Source organism: Pinus tabuliformis, chromosome X (assembly GCF_031772625.1).
Source record: "Pinus tabuliformis cultivar Carrire ecotype Pingquan chromosome X, CPIR1, whole genome shotgun sequence".
NCBI lineage: Eukaryota > Viridiplantae > Streptophyta > Pinopsida > Pinales > Pinaceae > Pinus > Pinus tabuliformis.
In genome coordinates this window covers 370,993,827-371,014,513 of record NC_142308.1, presented here as the reverse complement: position 1 = coordinate 371,014,513, position 20,687 = coordinate 370,993,827, and the positions used below count along the sequence as shown (strand labels likewise).

The 20,687-nt window shown below is 38.0% G+C and overlaps 1 protein-coding gene across 4 annotated transcripts in view; it reads left to right on the top strand.

Moving 5' to 3' along the window:
* Positions 1-12,808: 12,808 nt before the first annotated feature.
* Positions 12,809-20,687, top strand: part of LOC149140049 (U1 snRNP-associated protein usp106-like) — a 58,274-nt gene continuing 50,395 nt past the window's right edge. For 2 of the 4 annotated variants that reach the window (XR_016264691.1, XR_016264690.1), the window contains exon 1: positions 12,812-13,125. Coding sequence is in view for 2 of the 4 variants with exons in the window: in XM_089449150.1 (XP_089305276.1) it covers positions 12,979-13,125 (147 nt within the window). In the remaining 2 variants the exon portion in view is untranslated. Of the gene's footprint in view, positions 13,126-20,687 lie in introns of all 4 variants that reach the window. The other 2 variants (XM_089449150.1, XM_089449149.1) reach the window with 2 other exon arrangements.

Sequence of the window (20,687 nt, the reverse complement as noted above, 5' to 3'; positions counted from 1 at the left end):
TATTCCACCTCTTGTACTCTAAAGAAACATTTGGAGCTTTTTGCATATAATTGTTTCTCCTCCAATAGTTTGAGCACCCTATCAACATGTTGAACATGATCCTTCCAAGACTTGTTGTAGATTAGTATATCATCAAAAAATAATAACACACATTTTCTATGGAAGGGTTTGAAAATGGAATTCATCAAACCTTGAAATGTAGAAGGTGCATTGGTAAGGCCAAAAGACATGACCAAAAATTCATAATGACCCTCATGAGTTCTAAATGTTGTTTTTTGAATGTCTTCAGTATTCATTATGATTTGATGATATCCTGAATGAAGATCCAACTTGGTGAAGTAAATTGCTCCATGCAATTCATCTAATAATTCATCAATGATAAGAATGGGAAATTTATCTTTAATAGTAAGCTTGTTGAGCTCCCTATAATCCGAACACATGTGCCATGATCCATCCTTCTTGTGTACCAATACCACTGGAGCATAGAAAGAACTTTGATTAGGTTGAATTATACCAACCTCTAGCATTTCTGCAACCATACGTTCAATTTCACTCTTTTGGGCATATGGATATCTGTAAGGCCTGATGTTTGGGGAAACACTTCCTGTAATCAAGTGAATAGCATGATCATGATCACGAATAGGTGGGAGACCTTTGGGAGTCTCAAATACCTTGGAATGATTGTCCAAAACGTTTTGGAGATTTAGAGAAATAGATGTTTTGATGTGGGAACCTCTAGTGAACATAATAGTGCAATTACGCCCCGTTGTCCTTTCTTTAGAAGCTTTGTCATGATGTTAGATTTGATTATCTTTCCCGATTTCCCTTCGATACCCCTTAATTCAACTTCCTTTCCTTCCCCAAAAAAATTCAAGAAAAGTTCTTGAAAATTAAAAGCTATCGTACCCAAATATTGTAGCCATTGGACTCCTAGTACAACATCTGCACCACCCATTAGAATGGAAAGCATTGGACTATTCAAGACATATTCTCCCATGGATAGCTTGATATTATGGCACTTTCCAGAGCAATTTATGGTTCCTCCATTTACAACCATTACTTGACACTCTGGTGTTGAATATAGGAATCAATTCAATTCCTTTGCTATCTAACAATGAATAAAATTATGGGTACTACCTAAATCAATCAACACTATTACATTTTTCTTCTTGATATGCCCTTCTATCTTGAGACTTTGATGAGTGGTAATTCCTGTCAATGCATTACAAGATATGGTCAGATTCATTTCTTCTTTCTCTGGGATTGGTTCTTGGTGTATATCCTTTTCTTTTGACGTTTCTTGTTCCTTTTCTTGCTCCTCTTCCCCATCTATGTAAATTAATTTCTTCTCAACACACTTATGACCTTTAGTGTATTTTCTATCACAATTGTAACAAATCCCTTTTGCTCTTTTTTCTTCATATTTTTGTGGTGTCAACCTTGTAGGTGGTGAAAGTCTAGGAGAAACAACACTTCCATCTTTATAGTTGTGAGTGGTAGGGTTCCTTGTTGCCATAATTTTGCTTTCCATTTTTCTTTCCAACCTGAATGCCTTCTCCAATGAATCAGGTTCGCAAAGGCAAACCTCATGTTGGATGTTATCCTTTAAAGTGTCTATGAATACATCAATCCTATGCTCCTTTGGAATATATTTTACCCTTATATTCAATTTTTGGAAGTCCTCAATGTGCTCCATCATTGAACCCTTTTTTTTGAGATTATCTTGGCTACAAAAATTGTTGTTCTTTGTATCCTCTTAATGTGCTATCATTTCCTTCGTGAAAATTGACTAAGTGACAAGTGGTTTGTGAGAACAAAGCCCTTTATACCATAAAAATTGATTTGGTTCTAAATATAAAGATGCAATACATACCTTTTGTAACAGTTGCACATCATGTAGATCAAAATATTTCTCAATCTGTAGTATCCATGTTATAAGATCTTTGCCATAAAACTTCGTCATATCGATCTTTGGAATATGGTGCGTCTTCAATACAATGTTAGATTCTATGAAATCATGATTAACATTTTTTTTTCTCATCATGAGTTTCCTCTACTATCTTTTCGTCATTAGGAGGCCTTTCTTGTAGCAGCTTTATCCCACCTTCCTTCAAACCTTCCATGTCTTTCTTCAAATCTTCCATGCCTTTCTTCAAATTTTCTTCCATGGCACATATAAAACTATTTATATTAGCTTCGATCGCATTCTTCAAATCATCCATCCAATTTTGCTTACTATGTGTTTCTATTTTCTTGATTCGAGTAATTATTTTTCTTGCTTTTAGGAGTTCGATATTTAAATGAATGTAAATCTGTAATTGCAGATCTTCGACTTCTAATATTATTTATTTATTTATTGATTTATTTATTTATTTTATTTTTTATTTTTTTTTTATAGCCCTCTAATTCCTCTTTCTAACCCCACCAGTGTGATCAATATTGGATTCTTCAATAAAGAGTTATTCCAAATCTCCTACGATGACCTGATTATAGAATGGTTCAGTAGAGCGAACTTGTACGACTTGCCACGTGTCACTGTTTCGACCTTCGGATCTGAAAAAATACACAGCAAAGTAAAGTTCATCCTCTTTCTGTAACTTCTTACGAAATTTCAATTTAATGCTCAGGGAAAAAGTTATGACGATTTTCCCAAGGTCACCTATTTGGAATGTAATTCGGGAGTCTACAAAAACCCTAAATGACTTGGACCATATCTCCAAAAATATAGTGAAACAAGATCTGAAATTCGGGCCCGAGCTTCATCAAGATTTCGGTTCAAATGGGCTTTAATTTCAGAGTCTAAAACTTTGTAGAAAAAAATTATAGTGAAAATTCCATGATGACCTGTTTGAGATGGAATTTTGTAGCTTGCAAAAATCCTAACTTCCTCAAATCATATCTTTGAAAATATAACGAGACAAGATTTGAAATTTAGACCCAAGGTTTAGACTGATTTCAGCTCATATGGGTTTTTTTTATCTTCTGAAACTTCGTAGAGAAAAAGTTATAGAGAAAATGCCACGATGACCTGTTTGGAGCAACAAAACCCTAGAATCCAAAGCTCTGATACCAAAATTTATGAACCAACTCGCAAAAAGATAGAAAAAATAGATCAACGACTTCAAAATCAGCCTCTTCGAGGGAGAAACCTCCTTTACATTACACAAATGAACAATTCTTTGATGATACAAATGACAAGACCCCCTTTCTATATATAGGAGTCTAAGGGGTCCTAATCCAATCAAAGTCTACATAACAATAATATTATAGGAGCACAACAATAACAATAGTGGGCTTCTATGGGGCATAATAATAACAACATGGGGACTATATGGGCACAATAATACAATAAGGGGGCTGCACTAATAACAATAAGGGGTTACACTAGTAGTATAGGGACCTAACAACATTTCATCTCTTAGGGTTAGATTTTTTTATGTTTAAGGTTTCCTCTTTGCTACTTTATGTTAAAAAGGGCCTTTCAACCTCATTGTAATGTGCTCCGAGGAATGCACGTAGTTGTCACATCTCTTCTTAGAGATAAACTACCACCATTGCAATGAGTTTGTTTCATTCCACGTCATTTACAATTTCAATGCATTCAATTTATTAACATAATTCAGGCTTTATTGTATCTCTTTGATTTTGTTATAAATTTGTATTTCATTTCGTTCCCTTCATAAATCTGGATCAACCGCAATCCTTTAAGTGAGTAATACCCACTTGCCAAAAACTCTTTCAACTATAATTGTGACAAGAGGCACCAAACCTCAAAGTAAACATTGACACAAACACACCTTTATTAATACACCAAATGCATCTAGTCTCACATTCTGACCAGACTATAACATTCTCCTCATTCTCCTCCTCATATTTGGGTCAAGGCAAGACATTTCAAGAGAAAGGGATGCAAAAATTTGTCCTATTCATTAGGTTGCTTTATGATGAAAATTAAAGAGCATAATAATCATTAAAAAAATGAAATTTATTACATTTGCTTATTTTATATAATTTGATTGATCTTTACATATAAAGTGGATAGTTTTTTTTCAAAAACAAAAATGAGGATTTGTATTGTAAAAAATATGTGCTAGTCACAACAAATAATTAGGGAATACGCCGACTTTATTCTACATGCCTTTTATTCTTATACTAACTATGGACTTCTATAACTTCGAAGAGACTACAAAATCTCACAATTTTCATTACGTTTCAATATGTATATATCTGATAGAAGATTAATAACAACAAACACAAATTACTACAATACATAGATCGTTTAAAGACCTCACCCTCCACCATTGGTGTTTGGCTGAGGTATGGACATTTGTATACCTCTGTCCAATTGCCAACACTAGATTCATCTATATTTGTGTTCAGTAGCCTGACTTGCTCCTATAGATTAACAATACGAAGGTGAAGTGCCTCGATCTCGTCCCTTTGCCAGACTATCATGTCTTTCAGGTTTTGAATTTCTTCCAACACATTCACATTGGTTTCCACCTGCTATTTCTATTGTTATTGCATGCTCATCACCATCATGCCAATTTGAATGGCTTCCATTTACAATACTATATGAGTTACTCTCTCCGTACATCTACAATTATATTGCTTGTCACGACCACTATCCTCCCTAGCTATCTCCTTCCGTTTTCAGATCTTCCCTTTCCCTATCTCAAGAAAGTCATTTTTATCTCTATGTTCCTCACAATCTCTTCCCAACCCATAATCAAACCGCGAGGTCAATTCAGTGTTGGCAAAGACCTTTGTCTCATGTTGCCAATTGTTGCAAGCGAACTCAATATGGAGTCTACACAACCCTTCGGTGCATCACCCTTGTTTGTGAGCTTCACACCCAAAAGAAATGCTCTAGTAACCAGACTGGGCCACTTAGAAGACCTCTGAGGCAACTTAAGTCCCCACAAAAGATAGATAGGTCCAGTCCCAAGTCACATAATATTGCAAATTCCACAACTGCTTGGTCTAGTGCCAAGCATTGAATTGAGACTCAGTAATCTCCCTTGTAATGAAGTTCAAACCAATATATTATTTGTTCGTATATATTCCATGCAATTAACACGATGCTTTGCATCCATTATGCTTAGGTTGAAACGCTCGCCCATCTAATCCATTTGAAATTCCCTATGATAACTAATTCGTAAACATTCACACACAATTGACCAAGCAACAAACATGGTTTAGGACCAACCTATAGGTCGAAGATATCAATGAAGAGGGCACACCGAACATGTTATAGCTTCATGGGACTTGTCAGACTCTACGACCTTTCCATATATTTCCCCTCACTAGTGTGCCTCTCAAAATGGCAACCCATGACATTCAACTACTTTGCATCCACCACAATTTATGTTGTTTCTCGCAAAGCCCACATAATCTCGAAGTGAATGCCGCATACTGGTTCATAATGGCCTTGCCTTCCTTTGTGATCATCATTTGATGTGAGAGTATTATGCCATAATGAGATGGTGTCCTTTGGTTTGCGTCTCGTATGTGAGGAAATTGTAATTATTTGTCTCCTACATGTGCTAAATTTACTATATGTGCCATGACAACCATCAGGTTGCCTACCCACTTTTTAATTTGGATTGCTTCCCAATCACTAAGTTGGACAATTTTAATATTGAAATTTAAAATTTATTTTGAAGAAATAAACTTTACCATTTGAATTATGGCGAGGACCACTCTCCCAAGTCATCATTGACCTTTAGATGCCCTACCTGAAGCTGATAGAGTTGATTAGCCCATTTGTTCACTTCTTCATTTTGAGTTCTAAATATATGGAAGTACTCTTTTTGTGGGATGTCTTCAAGGAGCCTCCTTATTCGACTTAATAGGGTCTTCCAGTGCTTGTCTCAAGGTAATGTTCCTTTGAATAAGTGTTGTATTGTGATAAGTGAGTCACTCAAAATTATGATGTTGGGCACTTGTGAGGCTTTGACTAAGATGAGACCTTGCATCAAGCCATGGATTTCTGCTTGATTATTTGATATTGAGCCTGTTGTCGCTTTTAATGACACCTGCAATATGAGTGTTGTGGGAGACATAGAAAGCTTCCTAGAGACAACCTCTGGGTTGATTGTAGACCAGTGCCTAGGACATCTTAAAGAGAGGAGTGCATGGAAGATTATGAGTGGGGTTTCTGTTGCACTCCAATTGTCATGTAGTTGAAAAGATTATAAAGGGTGTTTGGTTCAATAGTCTGTGATCCAGATAACCTCAAGTTGATACATGGATCCAAACGCTCAGGGGGTATATCGGGCCAACCTCAAAGAGAAATGTCTATTCTGGTGGCTGACACACAACAACAGGCTACTTTATATTGAAGTTGTAGTAAAGTGAAAGGATGGAATTCGATGCAGAGGGCTATATACAGGAAAAAATCCTAAGCAATGATGTTCCAACGGAAATATGGAAGAGAGAGGATGTGGAAGAGTGGAGTACTTACTGAGGTTCCATACCAGATGTAACATGGGTACCATTAGCGATAAACAACAAAAGAAAATCTGGGCTCACACAGGTACTACAGGTTAATCAAATAACACAAGTAAATCTGTCTTGTACACAGGTACTGTAGGTTATAGGCTAACACAAGTAAATTTGTCTTATGTGTTGAAAAGTGTGCAACAAGAAATGCTTGTTGAGATTGCAACAAGATGATGGAGCTTAGTGAAAAGAGTCGCCTTCACTAAGTGGGCCCGCAGGCTATTTTTGGCGCAAGTCTATTTTTAGACTATGTCTATTTTTAGACATATGGATCATGTCTATGGATGATTGATCAAGTTGGGAAAAATAGATGGACTTCTATTTTTGATGAAAGTGTGAGTGATCACAGTGTGAGTGATTACAGTGTGAGTGATCACAGTGTGAGTGATCAAAGTCAAAAATAGAAAAGTCAAATATTATTATCTCACAATAATATTTGGACTATAAACTTAATCTTATTCTCTTGGAGCACTTCAGTTTGAGCTACGGAAGTGGCACATGCAGCTGTCAGAAGGAAAAACGTTTTTCTCATGAGTCAGTTGAGTTGGTGCATGCATGACTTCAGTTAGAACTCAAGTGAGTTGAGTTTAGTGGACTGGAGGTACAGTTGATGGAGTTGTGTTCAGTTTAGCTTTGTTAAACTGGTTGTATTTAGTCTAACTGATCAATAGACTAAAGATGAGTTGGGTGAATTAGTTATTAATTAATTCACAAGTTATTAACTCATAATGCAACTATAGAATACATCAGTTAACTCAGTTGCATGTCAGTGCATGTTCAGTTCAGCAGGGACAGGTGTTAGAGGATCAGATTGCTATCAGTTGTGACTATAGCTGTGCATGATGATTTGCACAATCAAAGGATTGAGTATGCCAATGAGTTTGCTCACGTATCTTCATGATATTATAGCTGTTGCTCACGTCCAACATAGTGTGGGTGACTATTTTGCAGTGTAAAATCGAGTTTGGGAAGCAATTCTCATCAGTTCTTGAGCAGGTATTGAGCTGTGGAGGCAGGCAAGCAGCGGGAGAGATTTGGAGATCAAATCTGAGCTGTATTGTGTGTAACAGGTGGAGATACTTGTGAGAAGTATTATGCTTTGTATTGTTACATGATTCAATCAATATAATATACAGATAGTGTGGGGTTTTTAGCGAGATGCTTTCCTCGGGATACATACTGTGTTTATGAGTTTGATTGATGCTTCTATGTGTGCCTGTGGATGTTTCTGCTTCTGTAATTTGATGATCAACGTAGAGGAGATTATGTATTATACATGTTCCGCTTAAATTGTATGATCAGGATAATCTCTGTTGAATATGTGTCATATTATTCAAAATTTCTACATTATGCACAGGTATTGTTCGCTTATTTAGTAGCCTAGATAAATCCATGAATCAAAGGGAAACCGACAAATTCATCACACTATTTTAGAGAAGGAAAAACATATATGAAGTGAGAGTACAAAGGAAAAACATATTGTGCATTGATCTACTTGGAATCACCAGGGAGTTTCATTAATACTTGAAGGGTCAAAATACGAGTCCATTACATTCAGCATGTGTCGCTTTGATCCCTTATGAATAGGCCATTTAGAACCAAGAATGACATGTCAAAATTTGACCACTATGGGTGCAGAATTCTGAAACCTTTCATAAATGTTTCTTCCCCCTATTTATATGAAGAGGGGGAGCTTGGGTTACAGTTACAAAATATCTCAGCCGAAGGCTAGTTGTCTGATGTTCTAGTTTCCTCAGCCTGTGATAGCTCCTGTTGCCCAAAAAGATTACAGTCGGGATTTGATTCCTTCGTGGAAACAAACAGATTTTGCAGAAATAAAAGAGTAACTTGGAGATGATGGAGGAAGAGGTCCTTTTGTTGTTCCTATGAAAACCTCTGGTCAGGCCACGTCTCTGTCATCGTGTGTCCCTCTAGCTGCTTAGATGGTCCCTATCACTTTTGCCTTAACTGCCCGACTTCCCCACTCTCTAAAGCTGATAGTGATCGACTATAGTTTCCCTTTACAGAGTAGTAGTGGAGGTTGTCCTGGTAGTCCTTTGTTGTGTATCTGAGCGGAGCCCCATGCTGAGCCATTAATCTTCCTGAGTCCCCATACTTTCATTTACTCTCAGAAGACGTACAACAAAACAGTCGAATTCATTTCTGAGGGTATTTTTGTCTTGGGTTTCTTGTTGTGGGGGCTTCTACAAGACCGACCCATATCACTCTGCCACTGCCCCATACTTCTGTTTAAAGTCTCAGCTGTGGACCCATACGCCTTCAATGCCTTGTACTATGCTCTCGAGGCCTTGCTGTTATCAGGACTTTTACCTTTGAAACATTACGAAACCGCAAGCTATGACGCGCCTCAGCCCCCTTTGGTTTAGCCCCTCTCTGTGTTTCTGCTCATGTGAATAGGGGCTATGACCAGGTGCTTAGTCCTAGGGCGCTAGTGCCTTTGCTCTCCCTCCCTAGGTGCATTTTTCCTTTGTTACACAGAATGCCACATATCGGTGCTTTATACACTTTACGTTTGGCATCTCCCCTTGAAACTTGCGATCGCCAATCAGCGGGATCGGGCCCACCCGGGATATCACGACAACAATGCAGTAGATAGTGGCGAGGATGAGTGGTTTTTAGGGGGGCATGAGCGGTATGTGGTAAGTGAGGGGAGGTGCGAAATGATATGAGAAGGACACGATGCAGCAGGGCCTGGTGGGGAAACCGCTTTTCGGACCCCACCCCCCACCCCCTTCACCAATAAAGAGAAACATGGCGGGGGAGGGGCGTAAAGGCCTGGGAGCTGTCGATCTAGGTGGAGTCAATATGGGTCGTCCTGAGATGGGGGGTGTTATAATTAATATGCGGCCTTTAAAGAAAACAAACCCGACAACCCTTTAAATCTATTGTATAAAATATCGCATCCGGAGAGTTCCTGCATATCACAATCGCAACATTGGAAGGGACTACGGTGGAGGAGGGACTTGACTTGTGTGATCACCGATATGCGATTGCGATGGGTGACGTCACCACTGCCACATGTCACCCTATGAGTGGTGACACATGTCACCCAGAAATGCCCCCTTAGGACCCTAAAAATTGCCTAATCAGCATGACACATCATCTCCGTATTGCCACGTCAGCTTCTTACTGCCGCACCAGCTCCGTATTGCCACGTTATGATGACGTCAGTTGCCATGTCATTTTATAAGGACCAATGGTAGTCCGCCACGTGGCCCCGTAAAGGAGAGAGAAAAAGGCTTGTCCGCCCTTGGTTTCTCTTTGATTTTCTTTTTTAATCATTTTGGCCCTCCCGACGCTTTACCACTAATCGTATCACAGATCATGATATCGCAACTTTGTGGAGTTGAAAGAAAAGGAGAAACTTGTGACCTGAGTGATCCCCAAATGTGATATCGCAATTGGCGGGGGAGGATTTATTGTAATCGGTGAGAAGGAGTGGTGACGGGACTTGGATGTGGCAATAGGTGGAGGACTTCTGCGATATGCGATATCGACAGAGGATTTGCGATATCGCAATCGGCAGGCGGAGAAGGGACTTATATGACAATCGGCGGGGAAATTGCGATATGCGATATCACAATCGCAATAGGATAAGGGAGGTGAGAAAAAATGTATGAAAAAGGGGAATGGGCTGTTAGTGATTTGCGATGGACCCCCAGACCTCTGATATTGCTCTTCTCTTTCATTTCAAGGCAACAAAACCCCCATCTTCAATCTGCTCTAACTTCTAATCTAGGAGTCCATTTTTGGACTTCCATACACTGTTGGAAAGCTTGTTTCGAGCACTATGCAATGTAGAGGGCCCGATTAAGAACTGAGAGCTTCCGTGGCTTGGGAAACAACTTCAACTTCACTGTTCTTTCTCACCCTTTTCACAACTGAAAGCACATTTAGCAGTGAGTGACAACATTGGCTCCTACTAGGGACAGTGCCTTGCTAGCAAGGTGCTGAGAACCTACAAACTAGTATCCTTCACCATTGGGTATGGATTCAGACATATATGAACTTACATAAAATCTCCATGAACCTTTGTTTGCAGAGAGTCACTTCCTCCTCAAACTAAAATGCATAAACAAAAAATTTAACAACTGGAAAGTAAATGCTCAGCTAGTGAGCTTATCTATATACATTCATACATATGCGCAGGGCTTAATTCACCTAAGTGAGTTCAACCCTCCAATAGAGCTAGGCCAACATTTGGGTGCTGGACTTAGTGATCCCATGCTGCAATTTAAAAACAGAACAAGCATGCATCATGAAAAATCTGCAAATAAGAAGCTTTGATGCATACTACAGAAACAACCTCTGATCCTGGCCAATGAATATGCTCATTTACTCAGCTATAGGGTCATGGAATTGACAAGGAAAGTTTGAAGCTGCCTTGTTTTCATAAATAGTATGTAAACCATTGTCCTCTTGGTTAGGGCAGCCACAAAAGCTGTTTAGCTCCTCAACTTTAGATTTTCCAAGAAAAACTTGTTGCTAATCCTTTACTGCCCATTTTTCAAAGGGCCAACCCTCTTGGGATTAGAGCGACACTTGCTGAATGTAATGGATTGGTATTTGGACCCTTCAAGTATCCAAGAGGGTTGGCCCTTTGATATGAGAAGGACATGTTGCAGCAGGGCTTGGTGGGGAAACCACTTTTCGGACCCCCCCGATAAAGAAAAACATAGCGGGGGGGGGAGGGGGTTTGGGTGGAGCCAATCTGGGCCGTCCTGAGATGGGGGTGTTATAATTAATATGCGGCCTTTAAAAAAGACAGACCTGACAACCCTTTCAATTTGTTGTATAAAATATTGCATCTGAAGAGTTCTTGTATATCGTAATCGCAACATTGGAAGGGACTACGGTGGAGGAGGGACTTGACTTTTGCGATCGTTGATATGCGATTGCGATGGGTGATGTCATCACTGCCATGTGTCACCCTATGAGTGGTGACACGTGTCACCAAAAATGCCCCCTTATGACCCTGAAAATCCCTAATCAGCATGACACATGTCCTCCGTACTGCCACGTCATCTCCCTACCACCACGCCATGATGACATAAACTCCCATGTCATTTATAAGGACCAATAGTAGTCCACCACGTGGCCCCCTGGAGGAGAGAGAAAAGGGCTCATCTGCCCTTGGTTTTTATTTCATTTTCTTTGTTAATCATTTTCGGCCCTCCTGACGCTTTACCACTAATCGTATTGTAGATCGCGATATCACAACTTTTTGGAGTTGAAAGTGGAGGAGAAACTTGTGACCTGAGCGATCCCCGCTTGCGATATCGTAATCAACGGGGGAGGAGTTATCGCAATCAGCGAGGAGTGGTGACGGGACTTGGATGTGGCAATAGGTGGAGGACTTTTCTGAAATCGATGGAGGATTTGCGATATCACAATCCGTAGGCAGGGAAGGGACTCATATGACAATCGATGGGGAAACTGCAATATGCAATATCGCAATCGCAATAAGATAAGGGAGGTGAGCGGAAATGTATGACAAAGGGGAATGGGCCGATAGTGATTTGCGATGGACCCCCGCACCTCCGATATTGCTCTTCTCTTTCATTTCAAGGCAAATGAACCCCCATTTTCAATCTACTCTAACTTTTGATCTAGGAGTCCATTTTTGGACTTCCATATACCGTTGGAAAGCTTGTTCTGAGCACTATGCCATGGAGAGGGCCCGATTAAACACTGAGAGCTTCTGTGGCTTGGGAAACAACTTCAACTTCACTGCTCTTTCTCACCCTTTTCACAGCTAAAAGCACATTTACCAGTGGGTAACAACATAGCCAAGTACCCATGCAAACATTTTGACGAGATTTCTTTCAAGATTGTACAAGACCTCTTCTACTTCTACTTCTACTCCCACCACCCCTACATATAAATAAAATAAATGATTAAAAAAAAATAAAACATATATTTTTTTAATATGACTATTAAATTAGTTTATATATTATTTGAAACTTTACTTCAAATCAAGATTTACTTAAAAAACAACACGAGATTAAAATTAGTTTACATATTGATTAGTTTCCAATCAAGACTTACTAAATTTCAAAATTTTATTGCAAAGATCATGTAAAATTTTTATTCCACAATTAAGTGGCACCTCTAACCCTTCCGTATAAAATTAAAAATTTAAATTTATTAGGACTAAACCCCACACCCACACTTAATCGAAAGATACTCTAGTTTTTGTTTCTATTTACATATATATTTAAAATAAATATAGTGAAAACCAAAGCAAAGACACGAAGAACTTGTTAACTCAACCACAGATATTTGCGAGTGTTACCGCCTTTCTGATGCAAAAGATTAAAATCGTTCGCTATCATTTTAATTATCAATTGTTATTGTTTTCGTAAGATATTGGGCCGAGACATACAGTGCAAACCCTAGAACCCGGGGAGTAATTGGGGTTTAGTATTCGTCATCAAATCCACAGAGGCAGCCATGGATTCCGTGAGGAAGCAGTTGGACGCTCTAATGGGCGCCAATCGCAATGGCGATGTCAGGGAAGTCAACCGCAAGTATTATGATCGAGATGTCTGTCGACTGTATTTGGTCGGACTCTGCCCTCACGACCTCTTTCAGTTAACAGTAAGTATTTTTCACTCCACATTATTTCTTTCCGGGAAGCAATCTCTATATAATTTTATAAATTTGGCAGAGTTTCTATAAGTTTAGTTAAGGAACACTGTTTATTTTTCAAAGTATAACGGGGTTAAATTAACTTTGGGAACATGGACATTTGATCAGTATATCACAACTACCATTTTTACAGTCTGTTCGATGGGATCTGAAAGACTGATAAAACCCCAGTGATTTACCTAGCCTATAATGCTAGGGTTTTAACAATTCGATGGTTTTGACGCCCATAAACAGATATTTTAACTGGATGAAAATTAGAGGCGTCAATTGCAGGTTTTTGTAAACAATTTAAAACCTGTACACAACCTTGTGTTGTGCATATAGAGACGAAGCTTAGAAGATCTTTAAGAAAAATGCAGGGCGGAGTTTCTTCTACCATTGCAAAGGTTGATTCTATTAAATTATCTTTTTAAAATTAGAAGTTATGATTATCTCAACATTTCTCTGAGTATGTATCACGCAAAGATATTTTCCGAGTCGGAAATTTGTTCTTTGGATGCAACGGTACCTAGTTCATGTTTGTGTTCCTTTGACAACAGTGGACGTGGAAAAAATGCCTGTGCAAACCAACAAGTCCTCTAGAGGTCTGCTTGCCACTTCTGCGCAAGAGGTTGTGCGAATATGTTGTGCCACTGCGGTAATATGTACCTTGGCATATAACAGCGGTATTGGACATTGCTTGACCGAAATTTGGAGCAGTACGATATTTAGTGATTTTCCTATACAGTATGGATATGGTACAGTCAACATAATTTGACTTTCTTTAACAATATACCTCATATTTTTGATAACTGTTCAGTGTCAACCAATAACCCAAAAACCAGCCTTAAAATGCCCAAAATACTATGCGGGAGGAAATGCTCCATATTTTACGTATTGGTACCAGCCCTGGAATTTGATGTTCTACATAACTTTTTTTCCCTATTTTTAAACTTATTTGATGCACAGGTAAAAACATTGAAACCGTAAATTTGATGTTGAAGTATTTAAGTTCCCCGCCCTAAATTCTAATATGTGGTTTAAACAGAGGCTAAGTTAGACAATCTGCTTAGTTGCAGCACCTATTTCTTGTCACCATTCCTTGGTTGATTGGCTGGAAATAAGATTCTTACAGACACAAAAAAGAATACGGAAAAAGCTTGTAGTTGCATTCTCTAGTTGGACACTGTTGGCATACATTTCATTAGCAAGTTTTTGGTGTTATAGAGCTAGACTAGTGAGCTATTGTGCTTTCTTTTTCTAGGTAACTACCTTCAAGCCTACCTCCCAATTGCTATGAAAAATTTGAGACTTAAAATCTACATAAAACTTAAAGTGAGGCATGAAAAACAAATGACCATCATCAAATTTCCACTTAACAGGCAAGATAAATTTGAAATTCCAGGCCTGATTGGTACCCGAAATGTCAAAAATGGGTATGAAATGGAATGGAAATGTTGTTGGCTGTACCATATTGTGTCCCTTGATTTGGAAATGCCATATGTGGTTGGTGGTCTTTTGAGAAACAAATGATCCATCATCAAATTTCCACTTGACAAGCATGAAAAACAAATGACCGTCATCAAATTTCCACTTGACAGGCAAGATAAATTTGAAATTCCAGGCCTGATTGGTACCCGAAATGTCAAAAATGGGTATGAAATGGAATGGAAATGTTGTTGGCTGTACCATATGGTGTCCCTTGATTTGGAAATGCCATAAGTGGTTGGTGGTCTTTTGAGAAACAAATGACCCATCATCAAATTTCCACTTGACAAGCATGAAAAACAAATGACCGACATCAAATTTCCACTTGACAGGCAAGATAAATTTGAAATCCCAGGCCTGATTGGTACCCGAAGTGTCAAAAATGGGCATGAAATGGAATTGAAATGTTGTTGGCTGTACCATATGGTGTCCCTTGATTTGGAAATGCCATATGTGGTTGGTGGTCTTTTGAGAAACAAATTGAAATGACCCATCATCAAATTTCCACTTGACAGGCAAGATAAATTTGAAATTCCAGGCCTGATTAGTACCCAAAATGTCGAAAATGGGTATGAAATGGCACATAAATGTTGTTGGCTGTACCATATGGTGTCCCTTGATTTGGAAATGCCATATGTGGTTGGTGGTCTTTTGAGAAACGTCATATGGTATGGTTAGTGGTGTTTCTGTGCTGTTTCGATGCAAATCAGACCTGTTTTCGTAGCTTCTTTTGCTTGTGGGAAAATCTGACAACCTAGTTAACCACTAAAATTTATTTCTAGCCATTGCACATAATTATTAACCCAATTTTACATTTATTTCATAAAAACAAAATTTAGAATTCTCTAGAAACCCTAGCGGCCTTGTTTATTTTTTTCTATAAAAAAGCATTTCATTCACACATGCTTTAGCAAATAGAGATTTTTACAGCAGCATTAAGCATTTTACTTGTGTTTAAGAGCATTGGATTTGGAAGCACGCTTTGGTGCATTTCCAACAAGAGGACAATTGTGGGCAGCAAGAAGAAGGGTGCGAGTAGCAAATTTATTTGTGAGTTGATTTATTCACTGTTTTTAATGGCTTCTCAAAGTGTCATTTCTAATTCACCTAAAGCTTCTCAAGCAATTAAGCAGTTATAATACTATTGCAAATGGGTGCTGGGGGTTCATGTAGTGGAATCTCAAGCTTATGATAAGTGAGAGGACCTTTAAGGGCTTTTACACAAAGAGTAAGGCTCACATTTTACATGAAGTTGTAAGGTGTATTGGAGTTTGTGCACATAGTAGAAAACAGGAGTTGAGGGCCACATTTTAGAAAGAGCAAAATGATGATCAAAAGTTGAAGGATCAAAGGAGAATTGGTATGGGTAGCACTAGCAATCCTTGCTTGGGTGCTAACGATGAACCAAGGATTGTTTATGAAGCAAGGAAGAGGAGGGTGACAGAGATAAAAGAAGAGATATTCAAACCTACAAATGCAGCTAAAGATAGTAGATTCTTGAAAATGATCAACAATCAAGGGCAAGAAGCTGAGTCAAGAGTAGCAAGGGCCATCTTTGCTCGTGGTATCCCTTTTAATGTGGTTTGGTCCCCGTATTGGCAGGATGTGGTGAGAACAATTAACACAACCCCTCAAGGTTTGAAGGGGCGACACCGCAAAAACCTAAGAACAATTTTGCTGAAGAAAGAGAGTTAACTTCTTGAGGATGTTTCAAGACCAATTCATAACTCATGGGGTAGCACATAGGTTTCCATTATATCAGATGTGGACTATTCCATTGATTAATGTAATTTCATCATCACCAAAAGGAGCAATGTTTGTAAAAGTAGAAGATTGTTTAGGTGAGGTAAAGGATATAAGTTTCATTGTTGAAATTTTAATTGTTGCTATTGAACAATTAGTACCAGAAAATGTGGTGGCAAGTTATCATAAATAATGCACATGTTTGCAAAGTTGCAGGCTTGATTGTTGAAAGTAGATGCAATCATATATTTTGGACTCCTTGCAATATCCATAATCTAAATATGTTTTTAGAAGAGATTGAGGTTAAAATTGCATGGATAAGAAGGTCACAAGGTAGGCAAGGGAGATTATAAATTCCAACACCAACCATCATTGATCTCAAGCAATATATTGAGAATACTCCAACTTGGAGTTGCTCAAAGTTGTTAAGACAAGATATTCCGCAAAATTCATCATGTTGTGCTACTTTGTTGGAGTTAGGACCTCCATTAATGAGTAGGGTGGTGGGTGCAACTTGGGTTGAGTGGAGATAGATGGATTCAATAAGGGGAAGTATGGTGTGGCAGGTGTTGATTGATGAATATTGGTGGAGCAAGATTGAGATCTTGCTCAAGTTCACATTACTTGCATTTGAGATTTAGAGATGCATAAACAAACAATTCTTTATTGGGAGAGATTTATGATGGCATGTGTACCATGGTTGAGAAAATTGTGGAAAGTATTACATGGAGAGACTTCCACTCTTCTTGTTGATTTTGATTTTGTAGAGAATGTGAGATTCACTATTGTCACGAGGTGGAATGGCTTTAACATTGCATTACACGCTTTGGTAATGCTTTGAATCCAGAATTTTATGATAAATATTTCATTGCTCAAAGCAATGGGAAGACAAAAGCCCAACATAAGGACAAGGAGGTGGCCAGTGTAGTGAAGAAAGCCTTTCGGAGGAGGACCATGAACTTGGTTAGATGGTGGATTTGTCATTGGAAAATGGTGTATATTTGCAAAGCTTTTCCACTCATACTTTATCACAGGTGGCAAGCTATTCATCATTGGAATGGAATTGGAGCACCTATAGTTTCATTTTGTGAAACATAACAGGTTGGGATTGTAGAAGGCTGAGGATCTTGTATATGTGCATTCAAAGTTCAAGCCTATGCCTTGTGTCTTTGGGGGTGAATAATATGCAATAAGACTTCATGAATATTGGCTCTTGCAAAGGAAACAATGACACACACACACACACATACACAAACACACACGATGTTTCCCCTTGATGTTTCCATTTTTGAGGGATTATGTTTTCAGGCAATCCCATTTAAGAAACTTCCAGATGTTTCCACATTTTGTGCCAACTTAGACCAAAATATTTACTAAACAAATGTGAATTTTAGTTTGATATAGGTGGTAGTCATTGCAAGAAAGCAAAGCTTGTATTTCATAAGCTATAGGTTTGCCTTTATCGATTTTTTGGTTTTGGTTGGTGGGCAACAAATAACTTCTATATTTTTAAGAAGGCAACAAATACAAAGATATCACAGCCAAAAGAATGTTAGTGCCAAAATTTTTAAAATGACCAACAAATGTAAGCTAAATGGCCAAATTTAAGAGGATTTAATTTTTTTATGCTTTATTGCGCATTAATAAGGTGTTAATTATTCTAAAATTTGGAACAAAGTACATATTTCTGCATCTATGAGATGTATACTTCTGTATTGGAGCTATACTAGATTTTTTTTTAAACTATTTGTATTCAAGTCTTGCTACTACAATACAATATTGGTGACTTAGCGTGGCATATGATAAAGTTATCAAATTCTTGAGGTCCAAGCTTTGTGAAACAAGGTCTGATCCTAAAATGGCAAGTTTCTCATTAAATTTTCGTTATTTGGTGAATATACTTAGTAGTCCTTAAAATTTATCAAGAGAATATTTTTTTTGGAATATAAATAAGTGAACCTATAATTATGGTTGTATGTGATTCTCTAATTTGATGTGGCTTTATGTTAGATTGTGGATTTTTATTTTCAAACTTATAGATATGATATATGCAAAAGTTAACCCATTTTTCAGTGGTTATTATAATAATTCTTCAGTTGTATCTATATCTTTGTTTTGCTCCTTGACACCTTTAATTGCGTGTGCAAATTGGAAAATTCTGTGACCATGGTTGTATGTAACACTCTAATCTAATGTGACTTTGAATATAAAACTCTACATATTGTTTTGATACACAAACACTCACGCACACATGCAGTGAAACTCTTGTTTGTTAGTTGTAATTAGAGTAATTTCAGCTATATCTACAACTTTGATGCAATACCACACCCTCCTCAAACCCCACACTGCCAACCCCCTCACCATCCCCCTAAACCAAATTTGAAAAAAATAAAATTCCTGGTGTCAGTGGCTAATGCTTCCATTTTCGCTACTGTTTGTTGTGCTCAATAGGGTGCCTGTAACCCATTTGAGGAAACACAAAGAGCCATAGTATCTACTATCTGGTATAGTTGTTGTGTTTTAATTGGTGATGTTGTTGAAATAACCAATGTGGTAGTTTGATACTTGAACTTAACTTTCTCATCTTGTCACTTTCATAATTGCAACCATCAACAATAGTGGTATTTCTTGATCCATAGCTCTTAATTTAGTATCACCCCATGTATCTTTGAGAATCAGTTTTCTAGCATCTCCATGGATTTTGTTGACTTAAGAGCCTTGCATGGATTTCATGGACATAGAGGTCTGCTTTGAACTTGAATGTGTTGCGTGTTAACAATCTATTAGTAAAAGGTATATAGCTGGTAAGCAACTCATGTGCTTGAAAGGGGTAGATGTAGGGAATTGGGAAGTAAGGGCTAAAGCATAGAACTCCAAATCTGGAATCCCTTATCATGTCACTTTCATTATCACAAGCTTCAATGCTATTGTTATTTCTTGATCCATAATTATTTTTCAAGTATCATCCCTTGTAGTTATGGGAACTTGTTATTTAGTATCTTCTCTAATTTTTTGACTTAGAGCCCTGCATTGATTTTGTTGACTTAGAGCTCTGCATTGATTTCATTGACTTAGTGCGGTGCTTTGTACGTGAATGAATGGTGTGTTAACATCCCATTTGTAAAATCTGTGTAGTTGGGGAAGCAACTCAATTGCTTGAAAGGATTATCGATGCAAAGAATTGGGATGTAAGGGCTAACTCTAAGAGAATAAGTTAGATGACAAATGGATGGCAGAAAAGGAGAATATCTGTTTTCACTAAGTTTTGCAGTTGATCTGGGAGTTATCTATGGGATGTGCCTTCATGTATTCAACATTGGGCTTAAAATCAAGGAAAATGCTTGCTATGGATCAATTAGAAAATTGTGGTGCAAAGGCCGAAATTGATTTTAAATTGTACTATCAGTTTGTAAGAAGTTAATAATTGCTTGAGAAAAGAGCAACTGGTTGGAAAATGATAGTGGGAAGATTAGAAGGGTGGGAAAATTGATATTCCAAATTGCAATAAAGGTTTTTCAGACATGCAAAGGATGCATTGGGAAGAGTTGTGTTTGGCAAAACAACATTTTTGAAAATGGATTTCGCCACGTGTTCTAAAATTGGAGTATAAGGTTCAAGAATATGAAGGTACATTGGCCAAAGAGCAGGATGAGATGATGAAGTTTATTGAAGTTATTAGTGTATTGAGGAAGTTCAATCCATGTTTGTTGCGTGGAAAGGCTAGTAAATTGAGAAAATGGACAGTATCTGCAAGAAACTGCATGCACGGAAACACCTTTCTATTTATTTGCCTTAATTTTCTGCTCAGAAAATCTGTTCACAGTCCTCTCTCCTTGGAATATAAGATACAAGAATTTGGAAGTACCTTGGCCGAAGAGCAGGATGAGATTTTGAAGTTTGTTGACGTTATTAGGGTATTTATGAAGTCCAATCCTTGTTTGTTGCGTGGGAAAGCTAGTAAATGCAGAAAAAGGACAGTAGCTGCAAGAAATGACATGCATGACAACACCTTTGTATTTTTTTACCTTACTTAATTTTCTGCTCAGAAATTCTGCTCACAGTCCTCACTCCTGAAGGCTTTGAAAACCTTCTCATGTGATAAAATCACACAGAAAACAGTGAAGAAAAGAAGAAGATAGAGCTATTTCCTCACTTATGTCTTTTTGTGTTTAATGAAATATTGAGCCCCTTTTATGGTTTAGTTTAATGAAATGTGGGTCCCTTTTAGGGTTTAACATCTTTTTCTCATTTAATATGCTGGTGGGCCCCATGGGATCTGCCCAAAATATGGAAGAATGCAG